Source organism: Hemiscyllium ocellatum, chromosome 20 (assembly GCF_020745735.1).
Source record: "Hemiscyllium ocellatum isolate sHemOce1 chromosome 20, sHemOce1.pat.X.cur, whole genome shotgun sequence".
In the NCBI taxonomy this organism is placed as follows: domain Eukaryota; kingdom Metazoa; phylum Chordata; class Chondrichthyes; order Orectolobiformes; family Hemiscylliidae; genus Hemiscyllium; species Hemiscyllium ocellatum.
The window spans coordinates 9,374,871-9,396,958 of NC_083420.1; the positions used below are offsets into that span (position 1 = coordinate 9,374,871).

At 45.0% G+C, this 22,088-nt stretch overlaps 1 protein-coding gene across 1 annotated transcript in view; it reads right to left on the reverse strand.

Annotated features, from left to right (window-relative positions):
- Nucleotides 1-22,088, reverse strand: part of ppl (periplakin) — an 81,509-nt gene that overhangs the window by 21,874 nt on the left and 37,547 nt on the right. The window contains exons 5-14 of the mRNA XM_060840489.1: nt 21,189-21,314; nt 19,381-19,422; nt 17,162-17,323; nt 15,006-15,113; nt 13,984-14,079; nt 9,273-9,395; nt 7,272-7,418; nt 6,130-6,284; nt 4,999-5,096; nt 2,694-2,723 (exon numbers count right to left, since the gene is read on the reverse strand). Of these exons, the coding sequence (XP_060696472.1) occupies nt 2,694-2,723; nt 4,999-5,096; nt 6,130-6,284; nt 7,272-7,418; nt 9,273-9,395; nt 13,984-14,079; nt 15,006-15,113; nt 17,162-17,323; nt 19,381-19,422; nt 21,189-21,314 (1,087 nt within the window). The remainder of the gene's footprint in view (nt 1-2,693; nt 2,724-4,998; nt 5,097-6,129; nt 6,285-7,271; nt 7,419-9,272; nt 9,396-13,983; nt 14,080-15,005; nt 15,114-17,161; nt 17,324-19,380; nt 19,423-21,188; nt 21,315-22,088) is intronic.

Here is a 22,088-nt window from a genome sequence, read left to right on the forward strand (position 1 = left end):
TGCGTATATCCTACGGACATTTAATCTTATCCATCAATTCACATCATCCTGATTCCAAAGCTTGCACAGTTACTAAGTGCCCTGGTACAGAAACTGGGTTCTACATCACTTCACAATCACTTTTTATTTTAGCGTGCATGTTTTTTTGCACACAATGGGTTTGGGTTCAAGACAGATTTGTGGAGGACAAGACGAAGTCAAGACCTGCCTCTGGATTTGGACTGTGTTATAACACTGTTTGATACAGCCTAGTACTAAATACCGGCACAGTGGCTCAGTGGTTAGCACTACTGCCTCACAGTGCCAAGGACCTGGATTCAATTCCACCCTTGGATGACTGACTGTGTGGAGTTTGCACATTCTCTGTGTGGGTTTCCTCCGGGTAATCCGGTTTCCTCCCACAGTCCAAAAAATGTGCACTTTAGGTGAGTTGGCCAGGTTAAATTGCCCATAGTGTCCAGGGATGTGTAGTTTATGGGATATGCCAGGTTACAGGGATAGCGGGAAGGGGTGTCTGGGTGGAATCTCTTCGGAGAGGTCGGTGTGGACTTGGTGGGCCAAATGGTTTGCCTCCATCTGTAAGGATTCTGGGATACTACAGGATAAACAGAAGTCATCTTGTTGTTACATTATTGAAAGGCTATTCCATGTCATCTACCACTCTGCACTGGTCAGACTATTACACTGCACTTATATCTCTCCTTTTCCAACTCATGTGTCCCTGGGCAGTTCATGCATATTCTCTTATGGATCTGATAAACTCCGCCCACACTGTGCTACTTATGCCTAATGAAGTGCAGCTCAGTGAAATCATCATTAGATTGCTCTAAGGTTCATTAAAGCCCTTACACGACAGTTTTTATGAGGCCAAAAGATGAACATCCAAAGACACAGCGGAATTATTTTTACAGTATGTTTAGCATTGACTAAAATGGGTAGTTACATTATTCCTATTCATACACTTCCCGACAGCAGAGAGACTCAGCCAATGCAGTTTTTGTATTCATCTTGGAATTTGCACTGAATGAAAACGATTCCCTCTAAAAGCCTATTATTTTGTAGAAGTGACTCTCAAATTTAACAAAATGCACGTCACTAATTTGCAAAAGACCGAACAACTTGCATGTAGATCATGTTCTGACTTTAGCCAAGATGACAAGTGAATTTATCCAATCACATTGAAAGCTTTGCTCCCTCATCTAGTAAATCATTCACAACCACAAGTCATAATTTAACCAGGAGAAGCAGAATCTCCCAGCTCACAATATCTTACAAGAATTCTACGCTCAACTGGGTTTAAATAAATTCCATTTTCACCTCCCAACCAATTTCACCACAAGCCAATGATCTCAAATTACAAGCGAAAGGTCACTATATACGCAGTTAGAGACTAATGGCTACACACACGAGCCAGTTAAAAAACCACAAACCACTGATTACATAGATAGTCAAGCATTTATGAAGCTGTTAATCATAATGTCTCTCCAATTAAATATTGGGAAGATCAAAGCCATTGATCAGAGCGGCCGTCACAAAGACTATCCCTGTATGACTCCACCTAACCCCTTCTCCAGTGCCTATCTCAGGCTGAGCAATATAGCATCCTGTTTGACCCTGACTGAGCTCATGGCTCCCTCTGCCCCCATCTCCCCTTTGTCATAGAGACCCCTGCTTTCCATCTCCATGACATCACCCATCTCTGCTCCTGCCTCACTCCTGTCTGCCATCAAATCTCTCGCACATCCTTTTTTCACCACCTGATTACACGGCTCCAAAGCCATTCCTTCTTACACCTTCCATACCGGCCTCATCCAGGGCCCTTCCACACTGACCTCATCCAGGGCCCTTCCACACTGACCTCATACCGACCTCATCCAGGAGCCTGCTGCCCATACCCTATCTCTCAGTATTACCACTTGGCCATCATCCTTGCACTCCATGATCTACGTTCATTCCTGCTTTGTGAATCTCTCGATTGTTGAGCCCAACTTTAAAACCTCCTGCTCGAATCACTCTGTACTCCTACCCTTGATTGTCTCCTTAACTTCCAGAAGAGAGAGGACCAGAGGTAAAATGTTCAGCCCCTCGAGTCTGCTCTGTCACTCAACAGGATCACGGCTGATCTGACATTCCTCATGTCCACATTCCTGCATTTGCCCTATCACCCTTGACTCCTTGACTGATCCATGGACTGATCCAACAATGTTCTCTTCTGTACCCACTACTCCATTCTCCTCATTATTGTCAGTGACCCTAACACCTGGTGTTTCCTCCATAACCTTTTCCATTTCTGTATCCTCCTTAAAGGCTCTCCTTACATTCCAATTCTCCTCCCAGGCTTGAGCCACCCAGCCCAATATCCTGACCTCTCCATTGTTGGTTTGGTATCAATGTTTGTTCGATTACACTCCCAGGAAGCACCTGGAGACAGACTCTGGCTATAAAGTTTCTATAGAATTGCAAGCTGCTGACATTAACATCAATTACATTCACCTGTCCCTGTGTTTTTGTTCATGCTGCTGTTTCCCTATTATTTACTATCTATGTGACTTAACTCCGTGATCTGCCTGTATTGCTCGCAAGACAAAGCTTTTGACTCGGTACACCTGACAATAAATTCAATTCAATTAACAGTACAACAGTCAAAACCCACACTGTATAGTTCAATAGTGCAACATAAAAATATTACATACTTGATACTGGAACTTGGGGAGTCTTCACCACTGTGAAAATAAACAAAATCCACTGAATATCTGTAAGAAAGGATCTGCACAATAATCTAATTATATCTTAAGTTGTATCAGGAACCAGCAAATAAAGGGAGTTGGGGGTTTTGGTAAATAATTCACAGGAAGTTAACATGCAGGTACAGCTAACAATTAGGAAGGCAATCTGAACGTTTTAGACTTGATTGTGAGGGCTCCTTAATGCAACGGTACAGAAAATGTACAGCCAGTCTTCAGTGTTTTACTAAGATCACACTTGAGTACAATGTCCTGCTTTGTGATCTCATTGCCAAAGAAGGTTTCCGTTCCATGGCAGAGGTTTCATTACCCTGATCCCTGGGGGCGAGAGGGTTGACCCAAGAGGAGCGAATGGCAAGGATGTGCCTTCCTTTAACCTCGTTGTTGGGGAGATGTGGGTGTTGCTGGCCACCATTTGTCTCCCAGCTCAAACTGCCTTTGAGAAGGTGGTGGTAAATCACCTCCTTGAAGCGCTGTAGGGCTGGTGGTGTATACAGACCGATGGTGCCACCAGAAAGGGATTCTCCAGGATGTGGAACAGTGACAGATGATCTCAGTGAGACATGTATAGGGTAGATGCAGTTTCTCCTGACTGCAGTCTATATTCAGGAGGGAGAAAGTCAGGAGGAAACCTCAGCCACTTCAACCTGAAATGATGAGAAAAACTTCACTCGGAGCCTTATTATACTATGGAATTCTCTTGCCAAGAGACTTTGGTGTTCAGTCGATGAATATAATCATGATGGATGTTGGGTGCTAAGGGAGTCAGGGATAGAAGGATTGGGCAAGAAAGTAGAGTTTAAGTAGAACGTCAACTGTGATCTTTCGGATCTGAATCAGGCTCAGGGGACATATTGCGTATGCCTGTTCCTACATGTTATGTTCTTGCATGCTTGAGAAAACACCGACACTCACCAGACATGCAACTAAGCATTGTAACAACTCTATAATTTGATGTGATAATGGTGAATTTCCAAAGCATTCTGTCAAACCATGGGCAGTGCCTGTGCCTCAGTGTGAGGTGAAGGATTCAACGCAGTAGGAAAGGTTGGAAATTGCACTGCAGGGCAATTAGTATTCAAGACAGAAAGACAGGCTAATCTTCAACTAAAATCTAACACACACGCTTTATTGCAGAATTCCAACTCTCACTATTTCTCCTGAAACCTTCTGCTATTCTATTCCAGTCAGTGTTAATCCTGGCTAGATCCTAATACTGTTACCTATCATATAATGGTGGACACTCTCCTTTATGGTATTAAGGAGCTCTACATAGCACCCACCTCTAACCAGGGCTAACTGTGAGGTTAGGATTTCCACTGCCTCCCACCCCTACTGAATCCAAATGGAATTCCAATCTGTTTCCTCAAAATAGTTCCGCTAAGCCTTTCCCAAATAAAGGAGGGAAAGGGTTTTCTTTTTCCAGAAGGAAAACATAAGAATATCAGAAGGAAAATTCTGATGCGTCAATTTCAGTTGACACAAACCCCCCGATGTTTGGAAAGTGTGAACTGTTCCTGCCGACAGGATGGAAACCCTAGTGGGCCAATGGCAGAGTTCCACGTGGGTAACTCTGAATTAGTCAAATGTGTTGGAGCTTGTTGCCTGTACCGAGTGGGCCATAACTGTACAGAACTCCCAGAACATGAAGGAGCAGGATGATGGTGACCAGGCCCACGACCAGGCTCTTTCCATGGTGCCTGTGGAGAGCAGGCGTGGAAATTCCAGCAGAGAGTGCTTTCTTTTTAATGAGTGTGTGAGAGAGAGAGAAAGGGACAGTGAGAGTGACAGCGAGAGGGAGAGACAGCGAGAGGGAGAGACAGCAAGAGAGAGAGCCTGAGAGAGAGGGAAGAGAGTGAGGGGGAAGAGAGTGAGAGGGGAGAGAGTGAGGGGGAAGAGAGTGAGAGGGGAGAGAGTGAGGGGGAAGAGAGTGAGAGGGGAGAGAGTGAGAGGGGAGAGAGTGAGGGGGGAGAGAGTGAGGGGGGGAGAGAGTGAGGGGGGGAGAGAGTGAGGGGGGGAGAGAGTGAGGGTGAGAGAGAGACAGTGAGAGTGACAGTGAGAGTGAGAGAACATGAGGAGGGGACACACAGATTTGGAAAAACAAACCTCGTGTAAGTGGAGAGAGGACTCAGAGTAAGATGGACTTTACTACACAACTAACCCGGAGACTGAGAAAACTAAATCCACAGAGAAACATCATTCAATTATCTTTGAGAGTAACTTCACCTTGCTGTCACCGCATTCAAACACAAACCTGGTTTGTTCCCTTGTTTAATCTCGTTGTAACGTTTCTGCAGAACGTTCTTAGCACTGCCACTCTTCTGCTTGACACTATTGTATTGGTTGGTAATGCTAGGTGGGGAAAGTACAAGAATGTGAACCACCAAAACACACAGTACAGGAAACTGCTCCATTTAAACAATGTTGCCGTAGGGTTTAATAGAAGATAAACTTAATCAGTAAATACAGATTGATCCCCCAAGTAAGCTTGATTAATTAATCTTGAGACTAACTTTTTTGGACCTTGGAGATTTTTCTAAAGCATCTTCCTTCCTTTTTAGTTAGTTTCCCATGAGGCGCTACCTCAGAGCTATGTGCTGCACATGAATGTGGGTAAGATGGCCAACCCTGCGGAGATCGCCACCTTGTGGCTCATGTCAGCACCATCCACATTCAGCACTGGCTAGCACCCACTGTAATGATGTGATGGGTTAGGTTATGCTCCATAAACACAGCATGCTTCCCCTACTCATCATCCTCCCCTTCTGAACTGTCACATCGGATTCGAAATGTTAATGCTATTTCTCTCTCCTCAGATGATGCCCTACCTGCTGAGTTTCTCCAACATTCTGTGTGTCTGTATTCATTCTCAGAGAATCCCGACAGTGTGGAAACAAGCCTTTCAGCCCGACATATCCACACTGACCCTCCAAAGGATAACCCACCCAAACCTATTCCCCTACCCTATTACTCTACATTTACCCCTGACTAATGCACCTAACTTACACATCCCTGAACATTGTGGGCAATTTAGCACGGCCAATTCACCCTGACCCGCACATCTTTGGACTGCAGGAGGAAACCGGAGTACCCGGAGGAAACCCACGCAGACACGGGGAGAATGTGCAAACTCCACACTGACAGTCGCCCGAGGCTGGAATCGAACCCGGGTCCCTGGCACTATGAGGCAGCAGTGCTAAACACTGAGCGACACCAATGGTGGTGGCGATCCGTGGTTTGGGAATTTCTGGTTCACACCTTCCCTGGGAAGCTAGCCTTCACTAGACAAAACACATTCATACACATGTTGAAGATAAAGGGGCAGTTAGGTTCCGTTCCCAAGGGTTTGTAAGGTACAAGCTAAGAGGGTGGCTTTCGGACTTACTCATCTCCAATTGCTGTGGCTTCAGGGTCAGTCGGAGGGATGATAAAACAAACAGCAGGTGCCTTCAGTTTCTGGCCAGCTGTATCAGACACTTCCCAGTGAGTTCCATTGAGGTTCTTATTCAGAATATACCTCTCTCCACGCTGGATATGTGCCTGCAAAATCAGGAAAGTAAAACACCTGCTAACAACTTCCCAGCTCGATTTAAGGCAAGCTACCTGCTTGATAACTGCATGGAATTCGCAAGGCAATACTCTGGTAAAACTGTCACCAAAAGAAAAACATGAATCCTTAAATCTGTGGTTCTGAAATGCAGTTTAAAAAATAAGAATGGAATGATGATACCAATGTCACATGATCGCATTGAACGGCTTGAGGGGCTGAATGGTCTCCTCCTGTTCCTAAAATTCCCTGAGGCTAAAGTGAATTCTCTCTCTCTGGTGGCACTCCTGCCTTTTGGAACTCGACTCATCTCAGAACCAGACTGAATGTCTCGTCTTCCCACACCATGCCTAGCCTTGTGCCCACCACCACTACACCCCCCACGCTGTGGGTGCCATTAGTGGCAACTTCCTGACTGTCCACTGATGTCAAACCCCAGCCACCATTCAGAGGGGGCACACTCTCAGAAACAGGCGTAACTTTGGGAACCGTTTCCAAAATAAAGTGCTCCTGTTACACAGATCACACCCTGACAGCTGGCAGACTGCACTATTCAACCCCACAGCCTAACGGACAGGATAAACGAGTCAGACCAAACCCATCCACTTCTTCAAGAGGCTGAGGACATTCGGCATGTCCACAATGATGCGTACCGATTTTTATAGAAAGCATCCTATTCGGATGCCTCACATCTTGCCATGGCAACTGCTCTGACCAAGAAATTGCCGAGAGTTGGGAACACAGCCCAGTGATGGAGTCGCGTGTCAGCCAGCAGATAAACAGCATTAGCGATCTGATTGGTCGTATCATTGCCATTAGTCTAGCATTTCATTCCAGACTTCACTGAATGCAATTGTCACCATTTGGCACGGGGAGGGGGGAGTGAGGTTTGAACCATATCCTCAGTGATCGTCACTTCGAGCCCCGCCTACCCTTTCTCAGCAATGAGTGTCAGACCTACTCAAGAGGGAGGTTCTTACTTCTTCTGCTTCAAAGTCACAAAGAGCCTCGACTGGGACGGGCTTCGGAGGGTTGGCACGCCGATACTTCAGAGGCAGCACCTGCTGGCTACGTTTCTTCAGGGTTTGCACCGCATCATCGTACTTGTCCAGCGCTCGGTCCTGGTCCTGTAGTGGGAGAGGCAGCAACCATCATTAGCATTTGGCTCTCTTCAATAACACTATCCTTGCTCTAGCATTGCTGTGAATGACTTCGGCTGCCACGATCACAGCCCCAAGGGGCACTGGTTACATATCAGATTAGATTCCCGGAAACGAGCCCTTTGGCCCAACATGTCCACATTGACCCTCCGAAGAGTAACCCACCCAGTCCCATTCTGACTCATGCACCTAACACTATTGGCAATTTAGCCAACTCACCTAACCTGCACCATCTTTGGACTGTGGGAGGAAACGGGAGCACCCAGAGGAAACCCGCACAGACACGGGGAGGATGTCGCCCAAGGCTGGAATCGAACCTAGGACCCTGGTGCTGTGAGGCAGCAGTGCTAACCACTGAGCCACCGTGCCGCCCATATCCACAAACTGTAACTAGTGAGCTACAAACTTGTAGTTGATCAACACACTGCACGTGTGAATGCGGAGGAATCATTTTGATGATTTTAAGAGATTTCCTACACTTCTCATGTTTTCTGAGATAAACTGGTTCAATGAAACAACCAGGGGGTGAGCTTCAACTGTGAAAACCTGGCCCATGAATTATCCAACAGACCAGACGCCTCAGTCTCTCACACCTCTACTGGGACCTCAGACTCACAATGTTAGACACAGGCTGCACAGGTTGAATCAATCTCCCATAGGTCAGCTCCAAGTTTAACCAGGGAGGTAAAGAAAAGTTAAAAAATCTTATTGCCCCAAACGTAAGCCCCAAACGTCTCTCCAGCAGGCAATGTTACACAAAATAAAGTGAACTGCAGTTTTTTTGTTGACTATGCATTGCAAGGTGCCACCCGCACAGTCAGTGAAAATTGCCTTTGCTCAGTCTTGCAATGCTGAAGCTCAAATAATGGGCAGACTCTTGACATCTGCTTTGAGTTAATTTCCGGTACCTGTCGTCCTGAGAGCAAAGGGTGATGACACCGTAGCGATGCAGGAGCCCTGCATGGACTGAAATAACGACCTTCTACAGATTTATAAAATCATGAGGTAGAGGTAAGGCGAAGGGCACCTGTCTATTCCCTTAGGGTAAGGGATTTCAAGATGAGGGGACATATTGTTAAGATGAGAGGAGAAAGATATTTAAAAAATCAAGGGGGCAACATTATTTTTAAAACAGAGGGTTTGTGTGTGGAATGAACTTGCAGAGGAGGTGGTGGTTGCGGGTACAGTTATAACGTTTAAAAGGCATTTAGGTAAGTACATGAATAAAAAATATGTGGAGGGATATGGGTCAGAAGCAGGCCTGTTTAGTTTGGGACTACGTTCAGCATGGACTGTTTGGACTGAACGGTCTGTTTCTGTGCTTTAGATTAGATTACTTACAGTGTGGAAACAGGCCCTTCGGCCCAACAAGTCCACACTGACCCTCCGAATCGCAACCCATCCAGACCCATTCCCCTACGTTTACCCCTTCACCTAACACTACGGGCAATTTAGCATGGCCAATTCACCTGATGTGCACATCTTTGTGGGAGGAAACTGGAGCACCTGGAGGAAACCCACGCAGACACAGGGAGAATGTGCAAACTCCACACAGTCAGTCGCCAGAGGTGGGAATTGAACCCAGGTCTGTGGCGCTGTGAGGCAGCAGTGCTAACCACTGTGCCACCGTGCCGCCCACCGTGCTGTGCGTCTCTATGACTGCGCACAGAACAACTAAAGTTTAGCAGTCACTCAATAGGCAAAAAGGATTGTGTATAACAGTTTCACTTTGACCCTGGAGGTCAGCGTGGCTGATCGATTTTATATTGCCCTTTCTCAGGCACAGAGACTTTGCAAGGGACGCAGTTAGTTTGAACTTACTTCAAGGTCACGAAGCAGAGTCTGAAGCTGGAATTCATCCTTGAATTCTGGGCTGTATTTCTGATCCAGGTCAGTGTCAACTTTCTTGAGAAGGTCCTGCATGTCCTTCGCATCTTTGTAAAACTAATGGATTGAAATAGGAAAGAGGTAAAGGTGTCATTCCAGGATGTGGATTCAGACAGGAAGACTTCACCATTTGCTTAAGCAGCTTGAGGCATTCTTGGTCAGGAAGGGAATCAAGGGTTATGAGGAAAAAGCAGAAAAGTAATTCATTCACAGGTATGAGGGTGTCTCTGACTACACCAGAATTTATTGCCCATCCCGAATTGCCCAGAGGGCAGTTCAGAGTCAACTACCTTGTGGTATCTGGGTCAGGTTTTCAGCTCTGATCTCCAGCATGTACAGTCCTCACTTTCTCCTACCTTGTGGTATCACAAAGTAACACTGAGCGATCAGATCAGCAATGATCAACCAGTGCATGCCAGAGCAGACTCAGTGGGCTGAATGGACTCATCAGTGGTCAGAAAAGAGGCTTCTGGATCAGTGGTGCTGGAAGAGCACAGCAGTTCAGGCAGCATCCGAGGAGCAGCAAAATCAACGTTTCGGGCAAAAGCCCCTATTTTCCTGATGAAGGGCTTTTGCCCCGAAACGTCGATTTCGCTGCTCCTTGGATGCTGCCTGAACTGCTGTGCTCTTCCAGCATCACTGATCCAGAATCTGGTTTCCAGCATCTGCAGTCATTGCTTTTACCTCGAAAAGAGGCTTCTGTCAACTTACTGCTGGCCGTCCAATGTTGCCATTCGGGAGATAGGTTGTCGCTTTTGGAACTGAAGATGGAAATTCCTCTTCCCCTTCAACCAACGGGAGCACAGGGGAGGAGCACAACTTCATAATGGCTGGAAATCAGGTATATCTTCCTCTCAAGGAATTAAAACAGGGTATGTTCTAGAAACAGCCCTAAGAAGAGCAACACTAACAGGCTGCAGCTATCTCCATGGATTTTGTTACTTGTATGGGTAACTGATTGTATTAAAACAGAGAATGATGGAGAAACACAGCAGGCAACTCCTGGGGAGAGAAATAGAGTGAAGGTTTCAAGCCCATCGACCTTTTATCCATCTGACTAAGGAGTCACGGCACTTTAACAGTTTTTGTCTATAGATGCTGCCAGACTAACCAGCACTCACTTGTTGTTTCAGATTCCCAGCATCCATTGTTATCTGTCTCTATTTCACCTATTGTCTTATTCAGGTCATTGACATGAAATACTAACTCTGTACCTCTCTTACTGCTCCAGTATGTTCGGTTTATATTGTAGATTTCTAACACCTGCAGTAGTTTGCTTCCATATTGTACGGCTTTTGTTTTGCAATTGTTTCTTTACTAGGCTATTGTGCCAACCTATAAAAACTGATCTGACCTGGAATCAAAGGGAGTAAAACTGGCAGCTTTAAAACAACACTGAACAAACAAAAGAGGACAATTGCTTTCCTATCGTCAAGACCTTTTCAGTCAGTTCTTTAATGAGACACCATAGCAATTGTAAATTGGAAAGGTGCCAAGGTACAATGAAACCGTAGCAACAGGAGAGCTTTGTGTTTAGTCATTGTACTAACAGCTGACCCAGAATTAATGGACAGTGTCTTTGGTTTATCAAAGTAGATGGAGGCTGCTTGGTGCAGTGTCTTATACCTCAGGCACCCAAGATGGAAACCAACCCAGGTCCATGACATGCAAGACTCCTTCTTTCTAATTGGTAGAACAATCCTAATTTAAGTTTCCGTGCTTTCTCAGCCCTAACAGGTATAGGTTCAGGTGCAAAGTCACACAACATGGTATGCAAATTGTACCCGGACACCAACAAAATAAAATACTCCAGATACCTTTATCTCCTATGAATGCCCACAGCAAGATGCAAACAACTGACCTCTGGGTCACTCTATCTGCCAATGGGGTTAAAATCATCAGAAGGGAAACTGGTAACTATAAAGCTGCACGTTCGTTTATTTAAATTCAATCCTGGAATTTGGGCATCACTGGATTTATTTATTTAGCTAGCACTTGTTGTCGAGAGGGGAGGTTAAGAATTTAACTTTGCAAAACTCCTGTGATACAAGAATGATTCCATTAGGCTGGACGATAGCGAATTTAATTCTTTGATTTAAAAAGGGAACAATCACAAAAGTAGGAAACTAAAGGCAAATTAGTTTATTATCTGTCACAGGGAAAATGTTTGAAGGTATAGCAGGGCACTTAGAGACATTCAAGTTAATCAGGCAGCATCAACATGGCTTTGTGAAACAGAAATCATGTTTTACCAATCTGTTGGAGGTCTTTGAAGTGGTAACACATGCTATGGATAAAGGGGAACCAGTCAATGTAGATTTCCAGGCTACATTTGATAAGGCGCCACAACAAAAGCCACTGCGGAAAATAAAAGCTCATGGCGTAGGGGCAACCTATTGGCATGGCTGGATGATCGACTGGCTAACAGAAGCAGAGTAGATGTGAATGGGACTTTCCATTTTGGCAAGACGTAAGCAGTGGTTTGCCACAGGGATCGGTGCTGGCATCTCAATGGTTTACAGTGGAGATAAATGACTCGGATGGGAGTCATTCATCGTGGTTGGTCGGAAAGTAAGTTGTGAAGAGGACATAGGCCAGGTTACAACACGATACTGATAGGTTAGGTCAGTATGCAAATGGAGTATGGTGTGGGAAAATGTGGAGTTGTTCATTTTGGCAGGAAGGATAGAAAAGAAGCATGTGAACTAAATGGTGAGAAATAACAAAACTCTGAGATACTAAATGAATACTCGTGCATGAACTGTAAAAGGTTAATATCAGGCACAGCAAGTCATTTGGAAAGTTAATAGAATCTTATCATTTATTGCAATGGGAATTCAACACAAAAGTAGAGAGGTTATCTTCAGTTGTACAGGGCACTGGTGACCCCTTATCTGAAGTACTATGCATGGTATTGGTACCTTATTTAAGGAAAAACATCAAATAGACAGTTCAGAAAAGACTGACATTACTAAAATCTGGAATTGGAAAGCTGTTTTATGAGGAAAGGTTGGACAAAATGTATACCAGTTTAGAAGATTAGAAGGCGACTTGATTGAAACATCTCAAAGTCCTGAGGGGGCATGACAGGGACGATGTGGAGATGCTTCTGCTTATGAGAGAATCTAACACCAGGGGGTCACTGTTTAAAAGTCAGGAGAATAGACAAATTGCTTTTTCTCAGAGGGATGACAGTCTTTGAAACTTGGTGAAAATTTCTCAGGCAGAGATGGACTGATTCTTGTTAAAGGGTGAAACGTTAACAGGGCCATGTAGAATCGTGGATTTAAGGTTACAATCAGATCAATCCAGACCTTATTCAGTGGTCGAACAGACTTGAGGGCTGAATGGCCTACTCCTGATTCAGAATTGTATGTTTAGATGCGTGTTACTGTGGGTCCAGAGATACATATAGACCAGGTCAGTAAGGACAGCAGATTTCCTTTCCTAAAGAACATTTTAAACTTATTTTTAAAGTTGAGAGGAGGAAGATTTTAAAAAGAAAGACATATTTTGCATAGAGTGGTTCGTTTGCCAGATGAATGTCCGAAGAAAGTGGTGGATGCGAGTACAGTTACAACATTTAAAAGACATTTGGGTAAATACATGAATAGCAAATATTTGCTGGGATATGGGCTAAACAAAGGCAGATGGGAGTGGTTTAGTTTGGGATTCTGGTCAGCACGGACTGGTTGGACCAAAGGGTCTGTTCCGTACTGTATGGATCCATAACTTGATTAGTAAGTCAAGTGTGATTTTTAAGACAATGTTGCCATTAAACCAGATTTTTGTGGAATTTAAATTTCACCATCTTCCAGCCTAGCCCAGTGCCATTCCGTCTGTCACCATCGTTGACCTACAGGAGGAGCTCTGCATCAAGCTGCTTTATAAAACACTGGCAAAAACTGGCATTGTTACACCAGCACACAGGCTGCAGCGGTTCAAGGGGTCAGCTCACCACCACCTTATCAAGGACAAGAGGGCAGCTGGCAGTAACAGCTGGCCCAGCCATTGCTGCCCAGACCGCTGAATGAATTCTTGTTACCTCAAATCATTCCAAATTCAAGTGATGCTCAAATTGGACCTCTTGACTTGAATTCATTGCAAAGAAATTTTACGACTAACTTATTTCTCAGCAAACGTTATCCCAAAGTTTCTCACTTTCTTTGGGACACCCAGAGATTTTGGGTTTTTTCTGTATTTCAGTTGAGAATTATCTTTATGACAGACCACCCGGGTTTTAGGAGTGGCTCTGAAATGAGGAGGTTTGGGGGGATACGAAAGAGCGTAGAGGGGAAGGTGGTTATGAAGGGGATAGAGATGATATGGGATGGGTGGAAGGGGGGTGAGGGAGCATCTAAGTGACGCCGGGAGCTGGGCTGCTGTCCCCAAGTCCTGAGGCAGGCCTTTGGACCTTAACATCCCCCAGGAGGCACACTCTGAGGTGGCTCATAACGTCCAAGTCTTGTCTCCACATTAACCTCTTGGAGACGCAGGTAAGGTGGAAACGGGCAGAGGCAGTACTTGGGACTGGGAGAGGAAAATCCAGGTCAACGTCTTTACCCTTCCCAAGATGGAAGAGTAGTGATGGAGTTCAGCTTCTGTGGAGATTTTGTTTACCCCGAGAGTTGGTGAAGCCGTTTACCTTGTGGTAGTCATCCATATTCTTGAGGTGGTTCTCCTCACAGATCAGCAGGTTGAGGTATTCCTTCCAGTCAGCATGAACAGCTTCCATGTGAGCCTGAAGGAGAGTCACAGAGTCATAAAGTCATCCAACACAGATGAGGCCCTTCAGCCCATCGAGTCTGTGCCAACCTATCTGCACTAGCCCCACTTTCTTGAACTGGGCCTGTAACCTTGAACTGCTCATCCTGTACTTTGTAAAGGCCTCCTGCCTCTATTACCCTCCCCAGGCAGTGATTTCCAGATGCCCACTACCCTCTGGGTGATAATAAATTCCTCAAAGCCTTCTGCTCATAACAGTAAAACATGCCCCCTCATTCTAATCAGCTCATTGGCATTCAAATTATTGATGAATAGGTCCTCAAGATTCAGTCCTAGCTTTTCAGACATATCTGCAGAAATACTTAAACCAGAAGGAAGTTTGTTATTCTTCTTTTGTCGGATATGGATAATACTGGAAAGGCCCACAATTCGGCCAATCCCTGACTGTCTTCAAGCAGCTCATTAGGGCATCAGGAAATGAATTTCTTGCAGATGAATGTGGAATCTCCAGCTGAAGGCTGCAACACTCAGGAGCTGAAGGGGGTTCATGGAATATTTTTAAGACAGAAATGGATAGATACTTGCTAGACGGGGGAGTCAAAGTGGTATCAGGTACAAATGGAAATGCAGAATTTAAACAGGTCAGCTGTGATGTAACTGAATGATGGGAGCAGGTCTGGACGGCTGAATGATCTCCATTTGTTCCTATTTCAAATGTTAGTTGATGGAATGCACTGCCTGGATTTGTGGAGGAGACAGGTCTAATCAAAACGAACATTGGATAGTCATTTGGACAGAAATGGTGAGCAGGGATTTGAGGAAAAGGCTGAAGATTGGCCAATAGGGGATAGAATTGGTGTCTGTGTAATGGGCCGAATGGCTTCCTGCTGCAGTCACACACACATGGTTTTAACGGTATCATTGGGGAATCGCCTCTATTACCTCAATAGCGTTCTTTCCCGGGTGATTTGCCTTTAACAGTTTGTTGCCTTCATCGTGCAGTTTGTTAACAGTCATTTCCTTCGCCTCGAGGTGTCGTCCCACAAAGCTCTGCAAACACACAAACAGGCTGATTATCGGCAATGCCCACCCTCTCCCTCATCCTCCTGGAACAGGGCCAAGGAAACAGTAAAACGACTGAAACAGAATCAGCTTGCTGACTTCAAGATGATGTTCCAGCACGGCCAGCAGCTTCTTTCACAAGTATTATTGTTTTTATTTATTGTTTCGTCCACCTGGTGCTGACTCTTACAGAGATATGGCTGCAATATACAGATGTACACTTGGATTATTGCCCGGAAATGAGCTGTATTTGTTTGGATCATGGTGTTGATCCCACCCAGAAACTGGGCTATTGGTCACCATGACATTCACACCAGAGGCTGGGACATTGGTCACCATGAACAGCTGAGGATCCTGGGATTGTATTCATTGGAGTTTAGAAGATTAAGGGGAGATCTAATAGAAACTTACAAGATAATACATGGCTTGGAAAGGGTGGACGCTAGGAAATTGTTTCCGTTAGGTGAAGAGACTAGGACCTGTGGACACAGCCTTAGAATTAGAGGGGGTCAATTCAGAACAGAAATGCGGAGACTTTTCTTCAGCCAGAGAGTGGTTGGGAAATGGTGATCAAGATTAGATTAGATTCCTTACAGTGTGGAAACAGGCCCTTCAGCCCAACAAGTCCACACCAACCTGCCTAACAGCAACCCACCCAGACCCATTCCCCTACATTTACCCCTTCACCTAACACTACGGGCAATTTAGCCTGGCCAATTCACCTAACCTGCAGGTTTTTAGATTGTGGGAGGAAACCGGAGCACCCGGAGGAAACCCACGCAGACACAGGGAGAATGTGCAAACTCCACACAGTCAATCACTTGAGGCGGGAATTGAACACTATGCCACCATGCTGCGTCAACTGGCTTGTAGTTGGGGAAGTGTCACTAACAGGTTTGTAGATGGGGAATGGTAACCAATCCGGTTTGTAGGTGGGGAATGGTAACCAATCCGGTTTGTAGGTGGGGAATGGTAACCAATCCGGTTTGTAGGTGGGGAATTGTAACCAATCCGGTTTGTAGATGGGGAATTGTAACCAATCTGGTTTCCAGCTGATTACAAACTGCAAGTCAAAACTTTTATTGAGACTTAAATATTTGTCTGGATCATTGTTTCCAGTTTGGAATCTTTTATTTTAAATGTTAAAATGGTAAATGTATGTTTTAAAAGATATACCTCAGGGCACCATCAACTGATGGTCAGCTTCAGGCCGGGTCTGGCCAATGCACGTGAGCAGTTCACTGGGTTGAACTCCCAGCCTTGGAATGGGGGCGACCCACAGATTTGGTAGGGATGAGCATAATTAACAAAATGGTTGTGAATGTCATTATTTCAGGTTGACTCTCATTCTTGCCATCCTGCTGAAGTGACAGTCGTCGATGTGTTTGGATTAAATGGCTATTGATTTCCATCTGCTGCTTTACAGGTTGTCCATGTCCATTAACCTGACTCGGTTAACCCACGGCTGGTAGCTAACTCTAGGACTTGTAGGGCCTACTGATCTGAAGCAAGTGAAGACAACTCATTACAAAGTGGAAGAGTGTTAGGTATTTGACATGCTTCGTGGATAAGCTAGTCTAATAAATAACCAGCTAATATCCACAATCGCCTCTCACTGAGTACAGGGACAAAGTTTCCAGTCAAGATTACAAAGTCTTGCTAGAAGGGGTTTCGACCATGGTAACTACCCACTTCCTTCACGACAGGGTACTTCATCTACAGCACATGGTTATCTGTAGGATCGAGAGCAGCAACATCCCAAAGTCCCTTCAGTGGGACCTTCCAAACCAGTGTTCTCCAGCACCCAGAGAGGCAGCAGGCAGATGGAAACACTGGCACCTTTGAGTTCCCTTCCAAAACACACCCTCCACCCTGTCCAGGACATCCACCTCCATTCTCCAAACTCAAGAACAGCTCCCTGGGTGGAGTTGGACTGCAGCGGTTCATAGCGCAGTGACAAGCGATGGCCATCGAGTGCTGGCCTTTGCAGCAACGCCCAAGAAAAGTAACATTTCTGACTCCGCGGCCACGGTTACCTCGTACTGACGGTGGCGGCTCTTGTAGTCGAGGTTCTGGTCACTCCAGTCATAGCGCAGGCGGTCTTCTTCCTGCGTGTCCATCCAGTACAGCTCGTTGGTACAGTTCTGCATGTACTCACGGAGACTATCCAAGTCTTGCTGCCGCTGCTGGGTCCCTTTCTGCAGGACAAAAGCAAGTGATTTCCTTATGACCAGTGTCTAATAACAACGGGCACCGTAACAGCTGTAAGCACCATCTGTTTCAAAGATCATAGAATCCCTACAATGTGGAAACAGGCCATTCAGCCCAACTAGTCCGCATCAACCTCCCGAAGAGTATCCCACTCAAACCCATTCTCCATCACAGGGTGACCCCTATATCCGCGGAATCATCTTCCACAGTTTCAGTTACCTGTGGTTTCCCAAGGCCCGAACATGTAAAAGGGAAGGTTCTAGAAGCAGGAAGGTGTATCGCCCATTTAAATGAATAGGTTCACTCCTTTCCACAGTTTCAGGCTTCCGTGGTATGTCTTGGAATGTATTCCCCGCAGGTACGGGGTGGGACCACTGCACTCCACATGTACCCCTGACTAATACACCTAACCTACACATCCCTGAACACTATGGGGCAATTTCCCGTGATCAATCCACATCGTTGGACTACGGGACGAAACCGGAGCAGCCGGAGGAAACCTACGCAGTCACTGGGAGAACGTGCAAACTCCACACAGACAGTCACCCAAGGCTGGAATCGAACCTGGATCCCTGGCGCTGTGAGGCAGCAGTGCTAACCACTGAGGCACCGTGCCACCCCATTTTGTCTACTTCATCAAATCTTACTTTCTAATTGCCGCAAGGCAGATCTTCTGCTGTCCTACTTCAGAGAGCAAGCTCTTCACGGCCTTACACAAGGAGTAAAGGACTCAGAGTCTCTCCAGATGTTCAAATCACAGCTCGATTATCATCATCTTCCTTTCCCATGTCATTCAGGGACTTGTTGGAAACAAAGTGATTGTTGTTCAAAAGCTCAAGCTGATCGTCTGTGTTTTCCTGTCTCCTTGATGTGGGGAAGCTGGTGTTTGACTGGGGTGGACAAAACAAAAAGTCACCCAACACCAGTTTTTTAGTCCAACAGATTTATTATTTGGAAGCACTAGCTTTTGGAACGCTGCTCCTTCATCAAGGAGCTATGGAGCAGGATCATAAGAAACTGAATTTATAGCAAAAGATTACAGTGCCATGCAACTGAAATGATATATTGAACAAAACTTGATTGCTTTTCTGGGATTTACATATTAAGGAACCGAAACCTGCAACCCATTCTAAAAGATGAAAGACTTAACAGCAATCTAGTTTTGTTCAACATATCATTTCAGTTGCTTGACACTGTGATCTTTTGCTATAATTTCTATGTCTTATGATCCTGTTCCACAGCTTGTGATGAAGGAGCAGCGCTCCGAAAGCTAGTGCTTCCAAATAAACCTGTTGGACTATAACTTGGTGTAGTGTGATTTTTTTTCCCTGGCTCCTGTTAGTCTGAGAATGTACTGTCGTGAGATAATGGACAGGTCAGGAGTTACGGAGATTAGGAATATTTCAAAACAAGTTGTATTTGTTTCTCTTAGTGTATTCTACAAATAATCTTGCTTACTTGATCTCAGAGCTAGACAAGAGCGCCCAGGGCAGAGACTTCAGAATTTTGAGTGTGAGAAAGGTGGGTGGGGAGGTGGTTTATCCAGACTTACAGGCAAATTTCAAGGTACAAAGAATTAGGAGTTTGAATCTTTTGCCAGCATACTTGTAATAAAGAGGTTTTTTGAAGCTATCCATCTCTGATTCTGAGTATGGAGTTTGTCCCACAATGCCAATTATAAAGCACAAGGGCTTTTTAATTCATTCACGCTATGAGGGTGTTGCTGCCTTGGTCAGCATTTTATTGTCCAGAGGGCAGTTAAGGGTCAACCCCATTGCTGTGGGTCTGGAGTCACATGTCAGCCAGACCAGGTAAGGATGGCAGATTTCTTTCCCTAAACAATGAGTATTCCCTGACAATCAGCAGTGGTCAGCATTAGACTCTTTAATTCCAGATATTTAGTCATGGCAAGATTTAAACCAACATCCCCAGAACATCATCTAGACCTCTAGGTTGATAGTCCAGCAATAATACCATTAGGCCATTGCCCCCCCCCGCACAAGGCTGAGACAATTTATAATGAGTCTTCCATTCTCATACTCACCACCAGCTTGTTGTACTTCACTTGAATACCACTGATGTAGTCCTGTTGAAAGTGGAAATGAAGTTATAGAGAAGTGAGAGTACTTTCCCGGAGAGGATTAGACTAGAGTCCTTACAGTATAGAAACAGGCCATTTGGCCCAACAAGTCCGCACCGACCCTCTGAAGAGTAACTCACCCAGACCCATTCCCTACCCTACACTTACCCCGGACTAGTGCACCTAACACTATGGGCAATTTAGCACGGTCAGTTCACCTGACCTGCATATCTTTTGGATTGTGGGAGGAAACCGGAGCACCCGGAGGAAGCCTATGCAGGCATGGGGGAATGTGCAATTTGAAAATATATTATTTCCCCAATAAAAGCTGGAGGAGGGGAGGTGTTCTTGTGTGGGTGATGACACAACTGATGGGAGAGAAATGTACCCGAGTCTTTGACAATACGAGAACAAAGCTCCCACACGTGACCACCAGCTGAATGCTGAAGTGATACAACTTTCACTGCAAGGAACCCTCAGAGTCAACCTCAAGTATCAACTAGGTTTCTCCGAGATACACCCTAGCCAGCTGTGCGTTTCCAATATTTTCTGTTTTTATTACGCGCTCCAGGGGAATGCATTCCATGATGTATGACCCTCTATGAGCAGAGAATTCTCCTCATCTCTGTCTGGTTTATATCCACGAATTCTAAAACTATGACCACTCATTTGAGATTGCCCTACAGGAGTTAAAATCCTCGTTTATTGAGCCCTTTTGTTTTAATTTTCAATTTTATGTACAGTGGTTTTACATTGCACTACAAAACATTCCTGAGGTATCCCTCTTGATGGATGTGATTGCAGGATCAGATTGCTTAATTTCAGGAGCAACAAGTTGATTTGGCATCTGGTTTTGGGATAGGGGTATAACCTACAAAGCCATCCTTATTATCTGTCCCTAACTGTCCCACAGCATGTGACAATGTGCCATGTAAAACCAAACCATTTGCCACATCACTTCACAGTGCGCATCTTCTCTTGAACAGAACCAATAGGGTTTTTGGCACATTCTGGAAGGTTTATGGTCAGTCTGGTTGAGATTAACATTCCTTTCCAGAACTATACATTCAGTCTGATTGAGATTAACATTTTATTCTAGATTTATTAATTGATTTTTGCCCTTATTTTTCTTAGAACTAAGAGCAGGAGTAGGTGATTCAGTTCCTCGAGCCTCCTCCTCCATTCATTACCATCATGGCTGATTTCATCTCTGCCTCAAAACCATTTTCCTACTCGATCTTCATAATTCTTCAATCCATTACTCATTTAAAACTGTTCCTTCTCCTCCTTAGATTTATTCAATATTCACCACACTCCAGGGAATGCATTTCACAGATTCATTTACTGTGAGCAGTAAATTCTCCTCATCTTTGTCTGGTTTATATCGTCTAATCCTAAAACTATGACCATGTGTTTGAGATTTCCCTACTGGAGTTAAAATCCTCTCTATGCCTACTTTGTCAATCTCCTTTAATGGTGTTTATACCTCAATTAGATCTCCTCTCAACCTTCTAAACTAGACTCAATGTAAGCCTAAACTGCATAATCTCTCCTCATAAGAAAAAACACATTGTAGGATTTGAACTCCTGTCATTGGAGCATGCATCCAGGCCTCTGGGTTACTAGTCCACCTTAAGCTTCCATCAATTTATGGCAACACTCACATAAATATTTATTCTCCATATAATCGGTATTGTCTCTAATGACATTCAGGAAGCCTTCCCCTTCTGCAGTACATTTGCATTTCCCACCTGCTGACCACTTGGCTTTACCTGGTCTTCATGCTCCTTGATGTGATCTCCGATCGTTTCCACCTCTTTAGTGAAGAGCTTATGTTGCTCCAGCTGCTGATCAACAAATGGCAGCTCATTGCCAAAGCCTTGGTTATTCAGTTCTGCCTAAAGGAGTGGAATGGACCTTGTTGGTGAAATGGATAGAGCAGGAATCAAAAGCTTGTTCGATACAGAAACATGGCTCCATGAGGCTAGGCAAAAGGCACAATGGATGGATTGCAAATCTAACCAGTTTGGATGCGTGCTAATGAATATTTAATGGAATGATTCCCTTCTGTTGTCTGCTATGAATAAGTACCTTACTGAGAGTAAGTGTCCAGATGTACCACGTGTGTGCGCGCGCACATGTGTGTATTTGTGTTTCAAAGTTTACATGGAGTTCATTACATCCATTACACACTACATTAGTGGTCCACATGTGAACAGGGTCACGTATCCCATCCGAAGGTCGATGAACTGACTCGCACAAACACAAACACCATATGTTTGCATTCTGGAGAGTGAAGTTCAAAAGGACTGCCACCAGGAAAGCGATCAATAGAATGCTGTGAGTGAGACAGTGAGAAAGGCGGCCACTGGGGTAAGTCAGGCAACTCCCATTTGTGCACCAGCATGGAGGTACAGGGACCCTGCTGGAGGGAATCCAAGGGAATAAATTCAGAAATCAACATACCTTTCCCCATTACACGCTTTCACACATACAAAACCTCCAGGATGGACACTACTGCCAACATCCATTCTGTGTACATAATACACTTCCCAACTTACACTGCATCAGTACGTCAGTGCTTTCAGATTGGGACACCATCACCACCTCTCTTCAACTACAACGTTCTAGCTGTCACATCACACAGAGCACAGGACACGAGAAGTCAGGAC